At 44.6% G+C, this 19,079-nt stretch overlaps 1 protein-coding gene across 4 annotated transcripts in view; it reads left to right on the top strand.

Moving 5' to 3' along the window:
* Positions 1-19,079, top strand: part of AMBRA1 (autophagy and beclin 1 regulator 1) — a 171,065-nt gene that overhangs the window by 133,543 nt on the left and 18,443 nt on the right. For all 4 annotated transcript variants that reach the window (XM_032414020.1, XM_032414022.1, XM_032414021.1 and 1 more), the window contains 2 exons: positions 6,737-6,925; positions 7,774-7,928. In XM_032414020.1, coding sequence (XP_032269911.1) covers positions 6,737-6,925; positions 7,774-7,928 — 344 coding nt within the window. The remainder of the gene's footprint in view (positions 1-6,736; positions 6,926-7,773; positions 7,929-19,079) is intronic.

Below are 19,079 nucleotides of genomic sequence, written 5' to 3'. Positions count from 1 at the left end.
TACTTTCCTGTATATATTCAGATGTATTTCTAGACTATCCATTCTGTCCTAGTGATCCGTTTGATTATTCATGTGAGAGTACTACAGGGATTCAAGTTTTCAGGCATTGTGTTATAGAATCTGGTAGGACCCGTCTCTTCTTGTTATTTTTTTTAATCCAAATTTTCCTGTCTGCTCAAGCAGTTTTGTTTCCCTGTATGGACTTTAAAACTATTTTGCTTCTTCCCTTCACCCCCCTGAAAAAATCCTATTAATATAATTACTGCAGTCACATTAAATTTGTAAATTAACTGAAGGAGATTCAATATCTTTATGGTTAGATTTAAGAATATGGCATGATTTTCCATTTCCACAAGTTTTTGTTGTGTTCTTAGGAATGTTTTAAAGTGTTCTTCATATAGATCCTTTACAGTTCTTTGATTGATTGATTGATTTGAGAGAGAAAGCGCGCGCGTTCATGCAGGCGAGCAGGAGGAGGGGCAGAAGGAGAGGGAGAGAATCCCAAGCAGAATCCCTGCTGAGCATGGAGCCTGATGCAGTGCTTGATCCCACCACCCCGAGATATGACCTGAGCTGAAATCAAGATTTGGGTGCTTAACCTACTTAGCCACCCAGGCGCCCCTAGATCATATACAGTTCTTAAGTTTACTGTCAAAAGCTTGTTTTTAAAATCCTACTACTATCTTACTGAATTGTTTACTAATTGTAGTTGTTACTCAGGTAAATCTCCTGGGTGTTCTAGGTTTGTTATCTGTAAGTAATGATAATTTTACCTTCTCCATTCTAAGTTTTACATTTGTGATTTCTTTCTCTTGTCTGTTGGCTTTGGCTACCATCAAAACAATAATAATAATAATAATAATAAATAATAAAATAATAATAGCAGTCATCCTCATATTGCTCCTGATTTTAGTGGGAAAACTTCTTTTTCCCAGTACTTTTTTTTTTTTTTTTTAAGTTTTACTTATTTAAGTAATCTCTACACCCAGCGTGGGGCTTGAACTCATGACCCCGAGATCAAGAGTCACATGCTCCTCTGACTGAGCTAGTCAGGCACCCCTAGCTTTTTCCCAGTAAGCATATTGCCGGCTTTTAGGTTGAACTAGAACTAGTTTATCATTTTAAGGAAGTCATCTATTCCTATTTTATTAAGAGTTTTTATCAAGAATGGATATTGAATTTAGTCATGACTTTTCAGTATCTATGAAGATGATCGTACGTTTTTTTCCCTCTCCTTTGATCTAATAGTATAATCATTATGTTAATAGATTCTGTAATATTGAACCCATCCTTACATTTCTTGAATAAACCCCATGGTTCTTTAGTGTAAAATTCCTTCCCTGTAGCTTGCTAATAAACTTTTTTCACTGATATTTGTAAGGGAGATGGCTCTGTCCAGGCTTTTCTTTTTTATGAGATCTATGGATTTGGGTATCAATGTTACTATGCTTGTGTTATAAATATAATTTGGAAGTTTTTCTTTTTTTTCTTTGGAACAGTTTAAATAGAATTGGAATTACTTAGACTTTTTGTGCTTCAAAGGTCTGGGCCTGATGCATGCATGCATGCTTGCTTGCTTGTTCACTTGCTTGCTTGCTTTTGCATGCGTAGGGGGAGGTAGTTCTTTGATAACTTTCTCTGTCAACTGTCCTATGATGGTTAGACATGTGAACTCTTAAGCTGCACTATCTGGGTTTGAATCCCTGGTCAGCCATCTTCTAGCAGTATGACCTTGGTTAGTTACTTAATCTCTCTCCACCTTCATTTCTTTTTCTATAAAATGAGAATTTAATAGTGCAAACCTCATAGGGTTATTATGAGAATTAAGTTAGTTAATAAAGTTAGGCATTCTGAACAGTGCCTGACATATAGTAAATGGTCAGTGAGTGCTAGCTATTTTCATCATGTCTTTTTCGAGAAAATTGCACCATGATTCTTTGAGAGTATGGCCATAACTCTAAATTCCCACCTGCCCCCGTCTTTACTACTCTGAGGTATGTAGTCTTCCTCTCTGGAGAGTGATGTTCATGTGAACAAGATGTTGCTCTCACCCTGTTGCCTTATCTGTAATGGGCTTCCCATCCTTCTCAAGCATGTTGTTTCTACCCAGTCGGAGATCATTTGCCTTGCTAGAAACGCAAAATATTCAGAATACAGGCATTGAATATGCTGCTAGCATAGCTTTGATGCCCTTTCTGGTTGTCCTTAACATGTTTTGTATAAGCCTCAACTTGTTCCAACTACAGCTTCCTATAATTCCCCTTCTGTGTTTCTTCTTACATCTTTTGATCCTGACTCTTGTAAAGCCTGAGTTGATCAGAGAGCATCATGTGCAACCAGAAGGACTAGTTTGGCTCATGCATGGTGTTAGAATTCTGCTTTTTAATAGTGCCCTATTTTTCTTAGTTTTGACCTTAGAAGAAAAACTGCATTCTGGGAGTTTAGGGCATATATGTCCGATGATAGCCAATGTTCCTTTCAATGGTATTACCCTCTAGAATGACAGTCACTTTTATCTGAGTTTCCTGTCATTAGCTCTTAACTGTGTTTGCTGGCTGGTCTGAATAAAGTCTAGTTACAGTTGGCAGCTTCACTCTTGACAGATTCAGCTGTGAGAAAAGTAAGTAGGGAATCTTTTTTGCTGTAGGATTCATTTCTGAACACCACGTACCTCTCAGTGGAGGGTAGCCTTTGGCCTTGGCACAACCCATGCCTGGGAGCCACTGGTCTTGAGTTTTACTCATGTGTTCAACAGCCACTATGTTGCTGGTCATCTGACTTATCTGAATTGTATTTAACTTTTCTCTGGAGTTAGTTGAAAATTCTTTCCACATGTTTCTCTCAGGATGCACCATTAATGAATTACTCTCTGTAAATTAGAAGTTTATGAAAAGGCCTCACAGATGTAGATAATTTCAAGAACACTTTCCTGAAAAAGTAGCTCATTGGGTTCACCCTGGTTTTTAAGAGTGAGCTCTTACTGGTAAAGAGCATTGGTCACTCGGGTGCCCTGCCAGCACCAGCCTTCAGAAACCCCGCAGCTGAATGGTGTAAGGCAGACTGCACCACAGGAGATGTAGTGATTGCTGCCTGTGGGGAGGGCTTGTAGTGTCATCGGGAGGACTGTGCAGGAGGTCTTATTCTGCAACTTGAGGGGCTCAGAGATAGCCGAAAGGAAATTTTCCTGCTGATTTAAACCCCTTCGAGTTTTCCAAATCAGTATCTAATATATTTACAAAAGTACTGCAACTGCTGATCGCTCCCATGGCCTCATCTGGCCAGCCAGCAACAGGCTACAAATCGATCTTTGTACAAGGTGTTTGTTTATAATTTATGGAGCTGATAGGAAGGCAGAGCCATCTGCTCCTCCAGGCATCAGTATTTCTAGCCCCTCCCATTCCCTGCTAGGGCATTTTCACTTGGAAATCATTTATAATTAGGAGGAGATTACATTGCAGAGTCTGGAACATGGCTTCCTGCTGTCTTCTGCATCATTTTTTCTCCCCCTGGAGCTGCCCCCTGAAGCTCTTAAGCAGCTTTGATTTGAAAAATCCTTTCTTTCCTAACCTTTATTTCCATTTTGAGCTGCCCCATCACCCTTCCCCACATGTGTTTTTGCCTTTAAGTGCAGGGCAGGTTGCTGGAGCTACGGCTCAGGGATCAAGGACTGTTTGGTAAGGTGGCAGTTGTCCAGTGTGGTCCCACACCAGCAGCATCAGAGACACCTGGGAACTTGTTAGAAAGGCAAATTCTCAGGCCTCACCCCAACATTCCGTGTTTTAGTAAGCCCTCCAGGTCACTCTGATGCATGCTAACACTTGAGAAGCAGTGTCGGAAGGCCAGGCAGGGAGCAGAACAAAGATTTCTAGTGCTGTGTGGGTTGCTAGTGTCTTAGGCTTTATTTCACTTCACCATTTTCTCTACCTGCTTACATTATTGTTGAGTCCAAAAAGAGTGAGTTGTCCTTGCCATTAGTGCATTACTTTCCTAGGGCCCAAGAAAACAAGTAAACAGGTCCAAGAAATCTTGTCCTGTGTAAATTAACTCATCAAAATTGCAGCGTTATGAGAAGTGGCACAAGTGAATTGGAGCGGTGACCACTCACCATTGTAACTGAACATTTCCATTTCCGTGTGGGAAATTAATAGACAACGAGCGGCAAATGTAAGCTGCTAATTGGAACTTTGAAAGAAAAATGAAATTGTAAACACACCACCCAGTGCTCGCAGAAACGAAGCTACCAAATCACAGTGTGCCTGCCACATCCCCTTCATTAGGGCAGGAGTGAAACCCTGGATCACTAGCGGCGCAGTTTCTGCAATTAAACCTGCTGCCGGAGAAGCTGTGCTCGAATTTTCAGCATTTTCTTTTCATTTGTCATCTGCATGTCTGTCTGTGTGCTCACCACAATGACTGGGAGCGCTTTTGAAACTGGGTGGGGCTGGTGGGGAGGGGACGAAATTTGGGAGGTGGCATTATGATGATTCCAAATCATCATAATGTAGTAAACACAAACATAGCGGCCTGGATTGGAGGCTGACAAAATACTTTTTGTCTATATGCCCAGTTTTTCAGGGGCTTAGAGCCAAGCTTTCCAGAAAAAGGAAAACCTTACTTGTACTCTCCTTCCCACCCTGGCCCTGCTTAGGAATTAATCTGGCAGTAAGCAGTTAAATGCTTTTTTTACTTTAGTGGTGAGCTTTGAGGGTTACTAGAGGCTTCTATATGTTTGACGGAGTTGCATGTTAACACACATGAGTGAGATCATAACAGCAAGATAGAAAAGCATACTTTCATAAAATACCCACCATGCATTTTTGAGACATTAAATGTGGAATAAATGGTAATTGTGCAAAACTGTCTTAAAGTCTGGTGGCTGTAGTCTCAGTTTTCAGTTTCTTTTTATCTTTCTGAAGGTTTTGCCAGCCTCAAGGTTAGAAAATCAAGATGGACTCATTCCTGACGCCTCCCCCGTTCCTTCCCCCCCCCTTTTTTATATATCCCCAACTGGAATCATGTGTCAATCCAGGGAAGGAGGAAAAGATTGTCATCTTTTTGGCACCAGGCTTGGGACCCTGAGTAAGGAGCAGACGGTCTCAGTGCTAACTAGATAAATCTAGCCACACAGGGTAGAGCAGATGGTGGGTTGGAAGTTGAGCAGTACAGAGCCCTAATGGTGATAGCAGGGAATATTTGGATGTCATTATTTTATTAGTTAGCAAACAGAGCCATCCTTGTGGTCCCTTCTTGGTGTTATGTGTAATGGTGCTGTAGGTGTGAGCCCCCGAGAGTTGGCACAATAGCCTAATCAGTGTGTTCTGATGTCTTTTTTGATCTACTTTGTCATCTCTGTGGCTTCATTAGCAACACACAGGGAAAGGAAGATGAATATAGAGTGTTAGAAATCACTCTGAGTCCCTGAGCCCCTAAGCCTCAGGCCCCTGAAAAGCAGTTCTCTGTTTTGTGTTCCTTAAAGTAATTTCCTGGGGAAACTTGCCCTTGATCTTCCAAGGCAAGCACTTGGGCTTCCTGGAATAGATCACCTGGAATCTGATGAAGGCCGCTGAGCTTGGCTTCTTCTATCTTTCTTCCTTTTTTTTTTTTTAAACCATAATGTGTTTGACAGTGGACATCCAGGTAGTCTCTAAAATAAGAGAAGGACCAAAAAGTTTCTTTGCAGGTACATTTGAAGTAGATCTAAGTGAGACAAAGCCCAGAGGAGCTTGGTCCCTTTGGATGTGTTGTGCTGTTCTGCTTGTGCCCATAGTTTGGGCACTCTGTTCCCAGGCTCACCTTAAGAGTAAGCCACTTCCTCCTGGCAGGGAATTATACAGTGGGCTTCGGAGACTCGAATGAAAATCAAAACAAAGCCTGCAGGCACAGACCCAGTGCTGGCCAACGTCTCATTAGTCCTGTCATGTGGAACGGGATCTCCCCATCCCCACTGACACATTCTTCCACCACCCCCATCCCTACCCTGTTCCCTTGAGCCTGCTGCCTGGCTGATCCTGGGCTTAATTCTTAGTAGCTGCTAAGTACAGGCTGGGGCTGCTGCCCCTGGATGCTTGCTTATGGTATGGATAAGGCCTAGAGCGTAGTGAGAAATGAAGAGTTCCAGCCATCCAGCCACAGCTGGGCTGTGTTTCTCTTTGTCCTCTCTTGTGGCATTAGGGATTCGTAGTAGCAAGGAGCTGTCCAGAAGACTGAAGTCTCTAACTGTTCCATTTCTCTGAAATGAGAAAATAAGACACAAACTAATGAAATGACTTCCTTCTCCAAGGTCGCATAGCAGCTATGCAGTAAGACTCTCACCCCAAGGAAGCTTTACCTGGATCACCTTTCTCTTGGAATCAGTGGTTTTGCATTTTCATTCATCTTAGTTTTGATCTTTTGGACAGTAACAGCTGTTGAGTGGCTCTCCAGGAACAATTTTTAATAACTTTTTCCTTATGTCTCTCAAATGATGTTTCCTAAGTGTGAGCTAAGACTCAGCAGGTGGTTGTGATTGTGTTGACTATCTGTTGTTTCCTTTTAAAGTGGTAAAAGACACATCTCTTTCCTGCCTCTTGTGTTCCTTGTTCCATGACATTTTAGTTTGATTGACAGGGTGTGGACTTCAGCATTTTTAGAGAGGGTTCAGGCCCTTAGAGAGGCCCCAGAATTTCTTGGCCCAGAATTTTTTACACCATCAACTCCAAAACTTTCTTACCCTCTTTTCTTTCTTTGTCTGATGCAGCTTCCGTGAATGTGCTGGTGCAGAACTGCAAGATCTACAATGACGCCAGCTGTGACATTTCTGCAGATGGCCAGCTCCTGGCAGCTTTCATCCCTAGCAGCCAGAGGGGCTTTCCTGATGAAGGCATCCTGGCAGTGTACTCCTTGGCCCCCCATAACCTGGGTGAAATGCTCTACACCAAGCGATTTGGTAAGGGATAGGAAGCCCAACCTAGCGACAGAGGGACGCTGGTGCCTTGGCATGGGCATTCCTAGGTGAGGCACAGCTTAGGAAGGAGTAATGGTCATAGCCTGCCCTTGCTTCCCTGGGGCACAGGCCAGAGGAAGATGGCTTTGCAGGAGTCCTGGCTGGTAGCATTGCAGAAGACTCTCAGAGTAAGAGTCCTTCCTGCCATAATAGCGTCACCAACACGCTCCTGTTGTGACGGCCACGGATAAAGGAGGAGCTTTGGTCACGGCTTGGCACACTCCTACACTTCCAGGCAGTTTGGTATTGTGTATTAAAAGCCCCTAAAGTGTATGTTCTCTGATCCAGCAATCCCACTTCTAAGGAAATAATCAGAAAACTATACAAAGATTTATCTACAAGGATGTTCACAGCAGTGTTACTTATCATAGAGAAAAATGTCAAATGATGAAGAATTGCTTAAATAAATGATGATGCACAGACAGGGCAGAATACCATTTGGCCTTTAAAATGCTCTTATAGAAGAATATTTAATGGTGGAAAAATGGTCATTATGTATGAAGTGGAAATAGTAGATTTCAAAGTACTATTTACAGTATGGTGCCAGTTTTTTAAGATATGGTGCTATGATGGCAGTGGTTAGCATTTGTCAAGTACTTTCTGTATGTCATACGTTGTACTCAGTACTTGACATGCCTTCACATTGTCCTCCTCACTGTACTCCTATGAGAGAGCCCCTGGGTAACCAAAGATGCAAATTGGAAATAAAGAGAAAAAGACTGAGAGGGAACATTATTTCCTTGTGATGGCAAGAACTCTGGGAAACGTCTCTCTGTTCTGTTGGCTCTCAGGTCCCAATGCCATTTCGGTGAGCCTGTCCCCAATGGGCCGATACGTAATGGTGGGCTTGGCCTCGAGGAGGATCCTGCTGCATCCCTCCACAGAGCACATGGTGGCCCAGGTCTTCAGGCTGCAGCAGGCCCATGGTGGCGAGACCTCCATGAGGGTGAGTGCCATGGCTCGTGCCTCCGTTGTAGGGCAGCTCTCCAGACTTGGCAGGGTAGTGAAGGTTAATGGTGTGACCTCCCAACCCGGGTGAGAGGTAGCATGTTTGTAAGGAGTACAAAAGACTGCTGTCCAGCCCATCTGTGACCAGCAGGCTTCACTTTTAGAAGCTCTGGACTATTAACAGGCAGGAGCTTTCTCACACCCTAGTTCCTGAGCTGAGCTCCTGAGAGGCTTGAAAGTATCTTTGGATGAAGCCCAAACTGAATACCTCCTTACCTCAGTGTGAGACCTTTGGTCTGGAGATACATGAAGGACACAATGAAATATTTATGCTTATTAAAAAAAAAATTTTTTTTTTGAGGAAGCAAGCTATAAAAAGTGATATATACTATGAAATGTTCTTTTCTGTGGGTTGTAATCATGTTGGAAGATGAGGCCTTTGCGTAGCTGCTATGCTCTTAACCGTCTCATCCATTTTATTAGCAGAAGAAGGTCCTATTGGGACCCTCTCTTGTCTGAGGTGGACCTCTCTTGTATTGCCATAAAAGCCTTCTGGGCATCATGGGGTTAGTGGCCTTCTGGACTCAACCATACTGGTTTCTGAGTTCCCATGGGGGCTCATTTGCTTTTGCCAAGGGGAATTGAGCATTTGAATGGTTCTCTTAATTAGATGGTATTTAAGCTCTGTCTCAAGCTAAGAACCTGTGAATTCCCTTAGCACTTTGTGTTGTGCCATTTATAGTTTTATGCACTTGTTTATGTGTTGTTTTGTGTTTTCTTTAGCTGAGTGGTGTGTATGTTTAATCTGCCCAGTTAGGTTCAGTGTAAGCTCCTTAGGGACATATCCCCCAGGGCCCTTCATTTAGTGCGATGCATGTAGATGCTTGATGCCTGGAATGGAAGCATTTGTTTTAAAGAAAAAGCTAGCGATAGGATCCATTATGTAGAAAGTGACAGAAAGTGGGTGGCCTAGCGTGGTGGTCACCAGCCTCTTCCTCCCATCTCCTACAGGGACCCTCTGTCTGACTCTACTGAGTCACTTTCCAAGCACCCTGAATTTCAGAAGGCCCTTTCTTGCCAGTGTGCCTTCTACCTGTCCCCCCCGCTCCCCAAACCTGACTTCGGCAGCTCTTTCCCTTCTGCGGGACCTTTCTAAATCACTCCCTCCTTGTGCCACCACCCTCCTTGGTTCCCCCGAGCTTGTGTTAACACTCATCACATCAGATTGCACTTAACTTGTTTCCATGTCATTCTCCTCTTGGACTGTGAGCTCCTCGAGAGTGCAGACCATATCTGTGCCATGTTTATGAAGTCCAAGTACCTAAGAAGGAACCTGACATTTAGGAGAAGCTGAATGAATGGAAGAGAATCTCAAGAAAAGCGTCCTCCTTAGCATTTCTAGGTGATAACGAGCAGAACCAGTGATAGGTGACAGCATGTTCCACCAAGCCCCTGAAAGGTAGAAGCAGGCAGTCTGTGCTCTTGACATCATACTGACAGGAAAGTCCCGATTTCTGAATCCCAGGTGACGTTGGAAGGATCTGGTATTAGGTGCTTGGGAGAGGACATCATGAAGTTCATAGGCCTGTTTTCTTACCTAGATATTTGAGGATGGACATTGAGGTTTAGTTTACATATTATTTTGCTTCTCCTCAGCAGATTTGGATGGTAAAAGTACCTGGTGTCTGCCTTTCACTACCTAGAATCCTGGTCCCAACAGCTGTTCTTCTAAACCCTTCCTGCCTAATTGTGAAATAATTGTTTATAATCATTAAGAGACAGGATCTGATTTCGGCAACACTAATGGACATCTCCAACCTCTTCCGGAAGCCAGGGCTCCTGCCCACCTCCTGGGTCCAGCCTGCCAGTCCTCCATCCTAGCAAGGTTCCTCCTTCCCATAAGTAGCTAGAAACATCTGGCTGAGGGTGAACAGCTACAGGGCGGAAGCCAAGATGTTGTCACAGATGGGGCTGGCAGCTCAGGGAATGCAGTTGGAGGAGTCTGCTGAGGAGGTGTGGTAACCCACTGCTGTCCTGCTAAGGGGCTCAGGGCGGCTGGCCAGCTGCTGTATGCCTCGTGACAAGAGCTGTTTCTCAGGCCTCCTAGTGAGGCTTTTTTGATTCTCAGTAGGCACCATCTGCCACTTAGGGAGCTGAAGTAACTAGAAAGCTCCCATTTGGGAAGTGTTCCTCTCACCCAAGAGACAGGATCCAGCCTTCTGAGCAAGGTTTTGCTTACCCTTTTCCACCAAGTCTGACTTTAAACCCCTGAGCTACAGAAAGGTTTCTGGTTTTCCAGGTCTTGGTTGCCCCTTACCTCCAGAGGCACCAAAGCATTCAGCAAATGTCCCTGAATTCAGTCATTGGTGGAAGGGAAGACACCAGCTTTTTTGGATAGCTGTGCTGTATCACCGTTTAAGGCAAGAAGTGCCTTTTTGTCTGAGAACAGGGAGCGAGGGTTTAATGGGACAGTAGAGCATCTCCCTCTGTGCACAGGTAAGTATAGGTGGGTGTGTCCATCTGTAATGTCAAGCTCTGTCTTCGAAGGAATGCTTTTGTGGGTGACGGGCCTGTCCTCAAGCTTCTCTACTCAGAATCCCCCTTCATTTTAGTCTTACCTCTTGGAATTCACTATGGTAATATTCAGAGAGGTGAGCTTGTTGGGCCAACAGACAGTCCCAGGAGAACGTCCTTCAGAGCATTGACTTACCTTATTTTAATTCCCACTAAGTGACATCTCTCCCCAAGAGATGATCTCTTACCCAGTCCCATATGAAAAGTCTTCTGAAAATCAGTGGCTAATTGCTGGCTTGCCTTGGTGCATTTATTCTGAACGGTTCTTCAGACCTCTGGATTAGTGCTTCTCAAACTGTGCTCCTTGGATAACCTGCATTAGAGTACGTGGGGTCCTTGTCAGAAACAGACAGCACTTGAGGCCTAAAGAGCCACATAAGAATGGGGCGGGAGGGGCACAGGTGTTTGTATTTGTAAAACAGGCTTTCCAGGTGATTCTGATATGCACTTGAGTTTGAGAACTGCTGTTTTTAATGACTGCTTTCTTCATTTGAGGTCTCTGCCCTCAGCATCCTCAGCAAGGAAGGGACACAGTCTCAGGTTTACTTGTGGTTTTATGCATGGTGCTCTGATCCTTGGCTAATCTTGTTGTGGGCACGGTGGCCTTTGGGCTCCATTTCCCACCAGACTCTTACTTGGCTTTTTGGCTGACTGTGCTTCACCTCCCATCTCTTCTCAGCTGTTGCTGCCCTCCGGGGCCCTCCCTTGAATAGCCATGTGCTGGATTCTGTTCTTCGCCCATGTTGAGCCATTTTAATTTTTATCCTTGTTTCTAGGATCAGGGTCCTTTTGATATTTCCCTTCTCTGCTTCTGAGGCTAGGCTCAGTCTTCCCAATTTTAGTATGATTTGCAAGTCTGGAAAAATAAGACTGAGCACATGTTTTATCTCCCCCTTCCCTCCGTCCATTCCAGCCTCCTCCAGGCTGGGGATGCCACTCTGCCTCAGGGGCTTATTTTCGATCTGACTCCCTTGCTCTGGAGCCAGGGAGGGCTTTTTGTTCATTTCTGTTTGGTTTTTTAAGTTAGGCATTTGGAGATTGCTGAGCTGAAGTTTTGCTGAATTCTCAAAACACGAAGCTGCCTGTGTGCCCTCCCTGCTTTCATTTTCTAATTGGAAGAAGGCATAATATTGTAACAGAAAACTGCAATTAATTTTCCAAAATAGTGGCAACTTGCACATTATAATAACTTTGGTTGTAACCAAGTGAAAGCATAATAACAAAAATATAAAATTACTAATGACACCAGAAATAGTCCTATACCATACTGCTCTTCCACTTTTGTGTAAGTAATAAGTGTTGTTTTACCTACAGCAAAAGTCATCAGCTGGGGGTGGGTGGGGGTGGTTCTGGGGCATTTTGAGCTGGAAAGCAAGAATAAGGATTAGTGCTTTCAACACAGGAAGTAAAATGCTGTCTACTCTTTTTCCCAGATGCATAGACCATCCCCCCAACAGGTAGGGGATGTGGGCACATAAGTGGTTCAGTAAGAACTGAAGCGGTCCTCACTGCATAATCCCTGCAGGTCCTAGAGGCAGGGGTTGCTTGAATCTCACCAGTGCTGTTCGCTTTTCTCTGTGGTCATTTTATTGGCAGAAGTGATGGATGAGGACACCATCATTTGACTTGGATGGGAGGAGCTCTAGGACAGAAAGCAGTTTAGCTCTCCTTTCTCTGTGGAACAGCATAGTGCTCTTTAAGGCAAAGCCTCAAATACTTAAGGGTCAATTTTATTGAAAGCTTTTTCTTTGTGGCTATGTGGTAAAACTGCATTCAGGTGTCGAGCAACTGTTACCTAGATAGATTATTGGTCTGGAGGGGGTGCTGGAAAGAGACCAGCCCCTCTCTCCTTCCCTCCCTCTCCCCCTTCCTTCTCCCTTCTCTCCCCTTCCTCTTCCCCTTCTCTCCCCCATTTTCCTCTCTTCTCCCCCTCTCTCTTCCTCTTCACTCCCCTCCTCCCCTACTTCTTTACCTTGAGAGTCCTGCTCTTCAGTGGTGGACTGTCCCCATTGTACACCTTCTTCCTCTGGAACTCTGGCTCCAGAGATATGTATCCCACTCATCCTCAAGCAATCCTAGGAAGCAGGGAAGGAAAGGAGATTTGTTACCATTTTTTTTTTTTTTTTTTACAGACCTACGATCTACTCAAAAGTAACTGGGCTGTAGTTCTCAATGTGTACTCCCCTGGGACCACATCAGTATCATCAGAGAACTTAGTAGAAATTCAGATTCTCAGCCTCATGTGAGACCTGCTGAATCAGAGGATCTAGGGGTGGGGCCCAGCCATCCTTGTTTTACCAAGCCCTCCCGATGACTGCGCACTCAGTCAAGATGGAGAACCAATCATTGACTGCATGGGGATTCTAGTTAGACCTCACCTGTCCGTGTAACTTTGTCCTTTTCCTTTTTGCTCTCACCCTGTCTCTGGAACCTCATCTGATTTATATCTGTGGCTCCTATTAACCAGATCTTTCAGATACTTACAGGAAGTTGAGAAATTGATGAGTACCTCCCGCCCAAGGCATTCTGGATCATGCTAGCATCCTAGTGATAGTACTTTAAGAACCAATGCCATGAGGCCTTTTTCCATTTCTGATTAAAATTCTTACCTGCCCACAGTTGACTTGAGCTCTTAACTGCGAGCCCATGCCTGCTTGCCTGTGTGCTATAGAATACAGAGATGCTTCAGCTTGAAAAGTGAGAAGCAGTATCTTTATCTTTCGCTCCAGGCCCTTCCCCATCTGAAGGGGTACTTCTGGAGTTCCCTTTTCCAACATTCCACCTACTGTTATCCTTTGATGGGATATATCACTATGATGCCCATTAATGGATATCTTAGAGTCATCCTGATTATAAAGAAACATCGGTTGTCTTTCTGTCTTTTTATAGCCATTTTCTGTCATTTTTACAGCCATCTTCACAGAGCCCAGTGATGACTGATTATTATTATAAGTTCATTAAAATGAACCACAGAAAAGGCTTGGTATCCAGAGTGTTCAAATTAGTCACAACTAAATTGTAGCTTAGATCCTGGGGCAGGATGGATGCCTAGCGCTGTCAGCACTGACCAGCATTTATGTAACTAACGTGTACAGGCTCTTTGGGCCTGTCCTAGCTCCATTCTTCAGGATGTAATCTTCACTGTAGCCTCCTTGCCCTGAATTTAGCCTGTGACATAATCCACTCACCTATACTTCCCTAGATTCTGAAAGTTTGATTTTCAAAAGTGATCTAGAACTCTCGTTCAATCCCAGAGTATTCCTTTCTTAATCTTGTCTGGCCTTGGGAGTGGCAAAAACCAAAAATGAAGATATTTTATTTTTGTATCCTGGAAGGGTACTATTTCTTCAAGGGGAGATTGGGATAAAAGAGAGACAGCTTTGTTGTCAGAAATGATTTACTCCTTCCCAAGATTTTGTCCTCATTAATTTTCTTAAAGCTGCCTGTCAGTTGATTAAAAGCTGCTTCCGCTGCAATTATCTTAAAGTTGACTTCTGAGATGTGGTACAAAGCATCTATCCTCAGAAAGTTCCTTTCTTCAGCACATTGCAGGAAAGGGGGAGGGAGTAGGGGAGAATCAGGGGTGTCTCTGATGCAGTTTGTCAGAGAAGGGAGGGGGCAAGATAAAACATTAAAAATAACAGTAGAGCTACAATTAGTTTAGGTGAATTTTTCCATGACAGATTCCTCTCGGGGAACTGTAATGATTTCTTTTCCCCCATGGCCTCTTAGTAGAGTGCAGTCTATTCTGTGCATTATTCTTTACACTTAGCAAAATTTTATTGAGCTCCTACTATGGGCCAGGTATTTTGTGAGGTTGGGGAATGCCATGCATAAAATGGACCTAGACCCTGCTCTCTTACCACACAACTGGCTTGCTTTTTTTTTAAGATTTTATTTATTTATTTGACAGAGCACACAGCAGGGGGAGAGGGGGAGGGTGAGGCAGACTCCCTGCTAAGCAGGGAGCCCCACACGGGGCTCAGTCCCAGGACCCTGGGATCATGACCTGGGCCGAAGGTAGACGCTTAACCGACTGAGCCAGCCAGGCACCCCCACAACTGGCTTCTCGACTGGTCTTTGCACTGCTGTATTCCCAGCCTTCACTGCACGGGGCACACAGGAGACACTCAGCATTTGTTCCAGGAATGTGTGTCCCTTTGATATCTTGTGCTCCGTGTATTCCCCACACATGCATGAACACACACCCCTGCTCACCAGCACCAGTCAGTATGTCTAGCACATGTCTTAGTGATGGTAATTGAATGAAAGTATCAAGGAGATAACCCTTATGAAAATAGGGAGTGTCCTACTCATTTCACAATTGTGCCCAATATCGGTTTCTTGGGGTGCTAGTCCCGGCACTGAGACATGGTGAGAGATGCCCAGTAGATAGTTTCAAAAGCAAAAGGCAAAATGTTTTGTTTTTTTCAAGAATTGGTAGGAGAACCAATTCTTGCATTTGTAGAAGCTGAACATATTTTAATGTATTTTAAGTATAAAATACAAAGCATTTTAATGTTTAACCATCCTCAACACTCCTCTTCCAAAAATATGTATCAACTAAAACATGTGGAATGTGTTGGAATATATTGAAAGACTCTGTTATCCAAGGTGAGTATCTAGAACAACTACTCATTTGGCCATTTCCTTTGAGATTTGTGAAGCCAAGGGAGGGTCAAGAACTTGTGCTGTGCACAGACATGTGGGAATAGGAGGAAGTAATTATTTTAATTTTGGGGGGATTCCAGGAGCATTAAGTGCCTTGGTATTTCATTTAGCACCAAAGTAGGTCCCTCAGCTGAAGAAACCTCTCTGCTTTGATCCTAATAGCCTGAGATGGCCTTTGGAAAGCATCAAGCCAATTGAAAAATAAAATTCTTGCCCTTTGACTGTCTTTGTGGGATCCCTTTGAGAGGCGTAAGTGAATAAGACAGAGTTTACAGGTCTCAATAAATCACAGGAGGTTGGCTAGAAATGACTTCAAGGCAGCAGACTGTCAATGGCAGCCAAGGGCAACACATTCCAAAAGTTAAGAAAAGGGGGCGCCTGGCTGGCTCAGTAGGTAGAGCGTGTGACTCTTGATCTCGGGGTCTTGAGTTCAAGCCCCACATTGGGCCTAGAGCTTACTTACTTTATTTTTTTTAAAGATTTTGTTTATTTGAGAGAGAGAGCAAGCAAGGGAGAGCACAAGCCGGGGGAGGGGCAGAGGGAGAAGGAAAAGCAGGCAGGCTTCCCCGCTGAGCAGGGAGCCCCTTGTGAGGCTCGATCCCAGGACCCTGGGATCATGACCCCAGCTGAAGGCAGACGCCCAACTGACTGAGCCACCCAGGCGTCCTAGAGCTTACTTTAAAAAGAAAAAAAAAAAAGGAGCTCTTGCTCTTCTTTTCTGCTGAGAGAACTTTGGTTTGGACAAGGGTGGTCTAGGCAGATTTATTCCTGCTTCAGCTGAATAAAGGGGAGAGGTAGGTGAGCTGGTATTCTGAATTATATATATTTGCTTAGATTAATATATATATATATAATTATTTATTTTAAGATTTTATTTATTTGAGAGAGAGCGAGCGAGCACAAGCAGGCAGAAGGGCAGAGGGAGAGGAAGAAACAGACTCCCCACTGAGCAGGGAGCCCCATGCAGGGCTTGATCCCAGGATCCTGGAATCATGACCGAGCCGAAGGCAGACACTTAACTGACTGAGCCAATCAGGAGCCCCTTATTTTTAAATGGTCACTTTAAAATAAACCTCCTACAAGTTCTAAACTCCAAAGTAGAATGTAAAGAAGGCTTAGAGACAGTAAAAGAAATGAAAGTTTCTGAAAAACAATCAGATTTTCTTAGAGATGAAGAAACTTCAGTAATTCATTAAGCAAATCTAAGCAAGTCAGCAGCTCGAAAGGAAGAAAAGATGACCAGAGTCTCTCCCCCCGCCTGCTCTGGGAAGTGTGCATTTCTCAGCCTCTGACAAGATGTGTAGCCATCCATTTCCAATGGAAAGGTCAGCTGTCTCTTAGTATCTCCTTTCCATTGATTTCTCCCTCTTCCCAGAGAGTTAATTTTCCTCTAGTAACCCTCTGTAAAAGCTTAAGGCCTCCCCGATTTCCATCATTACCAATAAGGCATTTTTCCTCTTCACATTTCCTTTCTTCCTCACAGCCCCCTTAGCTTGTGCCTTCTCTCGTGGCCCTTCCAGCCTCAGTTTCCAGTTGTCGCCTACCACCAGCTTCCATCGTCTTAGTTAAAACAGGGAAGATCTGCTGAGTGCACGCGACCTCTTGCCACCGTGGAGCCATTCCAGTTTTACAGATGATGAGCTTCCCAAACCCAAACAAGATAACCACAAAGTTTTTTCTTTCAGCTTCTTAACTGAGCTGATCTGAACAGTGCCATTTGCTGCTTGGACTAATGGTCTGAGCTTTATTGATATGCAGCCAGAAAGAAAACATCTTGTTGAGGGCAGCAATACTTTTCCTCTAAATTTTAAGAGGGTGGAGAGGAAGGTTTCCCAGTAAGCAACTCTGGTCGCCTCTCATTCTTTTCCTGTCCACCTCTGAACAAGAAACAAGACCTCTTTAGTTTTGATCTGGAAGCTGTTTTCTTTCTTTTTTTAAAGATTTATTTATTTGACAGAGAGAGACACAGCGAGAGAGGGAACACAAGCAGGGGGAGTGGGAAAGGGAGAAGCAGGCTTCCTGCTGAGCAGGGAGCCCGGATGCGGGGCTTGATCCCAGGACGCTGGGATCATGACCCGAGCTGAAGGCAGACGCCTAAGGACTGAGCCACCCAGGTGCCCCTGGAAGCTGTTTTCTTTTGCTCCTACTTGCTCTTAGTTTGAGGGATGGAAGGGCAAGGGGTACGAGAGATGGTCTTGGACCCCAGAAGTGGAAGAATCGTTATCTTCTCCCACTCCCTTGGAACCGTAAAGATCTTGGCGACCTGACTCATTCCCTGGTGACGTGCTGAGACTGCACTGAGTCTCCTTCTAGCATATTGATTCCAGTTCCCTTCATGGATGTTAGACAGAAACAAGAACAGTCTGCTTGGGGAGGGGGTTGCTGTCAGCATTTGTCATCTACCAGGGAGCAGCTGTAGCCGAGACAGGTGAAACCAGGACTCTGCCAACATGAATCAGCAGCGGGGTTTTCCATCCAGGCCCACAGAGGGTCCCCATATCCGGATAATCCTCCTCCAGTGTCATGGAATTCGGTGGTACAGCTTCATGGGGAAGAAGGGAGAGAGGGATTTTTGGCAGGCCACCCAGTTTTGTCCTGGACGAGTGTTAAGGAAACCTTTACTTGAGATATATTTGGGGTGCCTTTAAGGGAAGGCCAGAGCCGTCCCTTAACACTGTTTCAGATCTTCTTTCTTGTCAGTGCAGATGAACCTTGAGTTTACAGAGCCAGGGCTGGTCCCCACTGGCGTCTGGGAGGAGACTGCTCCCTGAGTCACTGGGTTGGAAAGACTGCTGGCCGAAACCCTAAATGGTGTGGGAGTAGCCAGAGCTACCAAACCTCCTGTCCACATTGGGAAACTTCTTGAGCAGATATTCTTCTTGTCGCTAGGACTGACTAATTGTGAGGCGTATACCCCCCTCAGTGAGGTGCTTTGAGAGCTCCGGCCAGAGAATAGAGTGGGAACTACATCTCTGGATGGTTCTGAAAATGGGCCAGGTTCTCCTTCCTCTGGGCTCCTTGAGTTTCAGACATGTGTGAAATCAGGAGTATTGGACTGGATGGCCTCTTCAGGACTATAAAGCAGCGTCCTGCCCATCTGGCATCCTCTGTGCTCTCATTACCCACCCCCCATATGTTTTGCTCTCCTCTCCCTCTTTCCCACCCCCATATTAGAGTGTGATAAGCAAGCAAGTGCTTATCAGGAGTCCTGGAGGCTGCTGATCCTCACGTGGCATTTTCTGGCTTCCTGCCACAAAGCAGGATTTAGTCTTAATACCCAAACATAGGAGGAGATGGGCACTTGGGAGTTGCCCTTTCAGTGGTGTTTAAGGACTTGACAGGGGTCAGGGACCGGGGGGACTGCCATAGTCCGAGGACAAATTGATGCCCCATGACTACTATAGTCATGGAGGTTGTGAATATCTGTGCAGCAAGGTCTGGGAGTCTCAACCTTTAATGACCTCTCCCCTGTCCACCTGACCTTGTCTCACCTGAGCTTGGTCATCCGTCATACTGGTCTCTTGAGGGTTTTGTCTCTAAAGTAGGTTCCTGTACTTAGAAGCAAATTGATAGTATTTGCTTATTTTCTCTGCAGCAACTATAAAAGGTAAATATGTGACATGTGAGAGGCTTGTTTGCTTCTTTACTGGTCTGGAACATTTCTAGAAGAGTTCTCTTAGCTTTTCTTTGAGACCTCTGTCAAAAAACTCGGCACAACCTTAAAGCATCTATTTTACTAACCTTATTATCCCCCTTCTTGCATGGCTGCTTTCTCTGCCCAGCTCCCTGAAGTTATGAATCATCATGACTTTAGGTGAGACTCCTTTGTGAAGCTTTGTAGGGCCGCCACAGGCCAAGACCAAAGCTCCCCTCGCCCAACCCACTGAGATTAACACACATCCCT

The sequence above is a fragment of the Phoca vitulina genome, unplaced genomic scaffold (assembly GCF_004348235.1).
Source record: "Phoca vitulina isolate PV1807 unplaced genomic scaffold, GSC_HSeal_1.0 scaffold16, whole genome shotgun sequence".
Taxonomy (NCBI): Eukaryota; Metazoa; Chordata; class Mammalia; order Carnivora; family Phocidae; genus Phoca; species Phoca vitulina.
The sequence above is the reverse complement of the archived record's forward strand: the minus strand, read 5'-3'. Positions and strand labels throughout refer to the sequence as shown.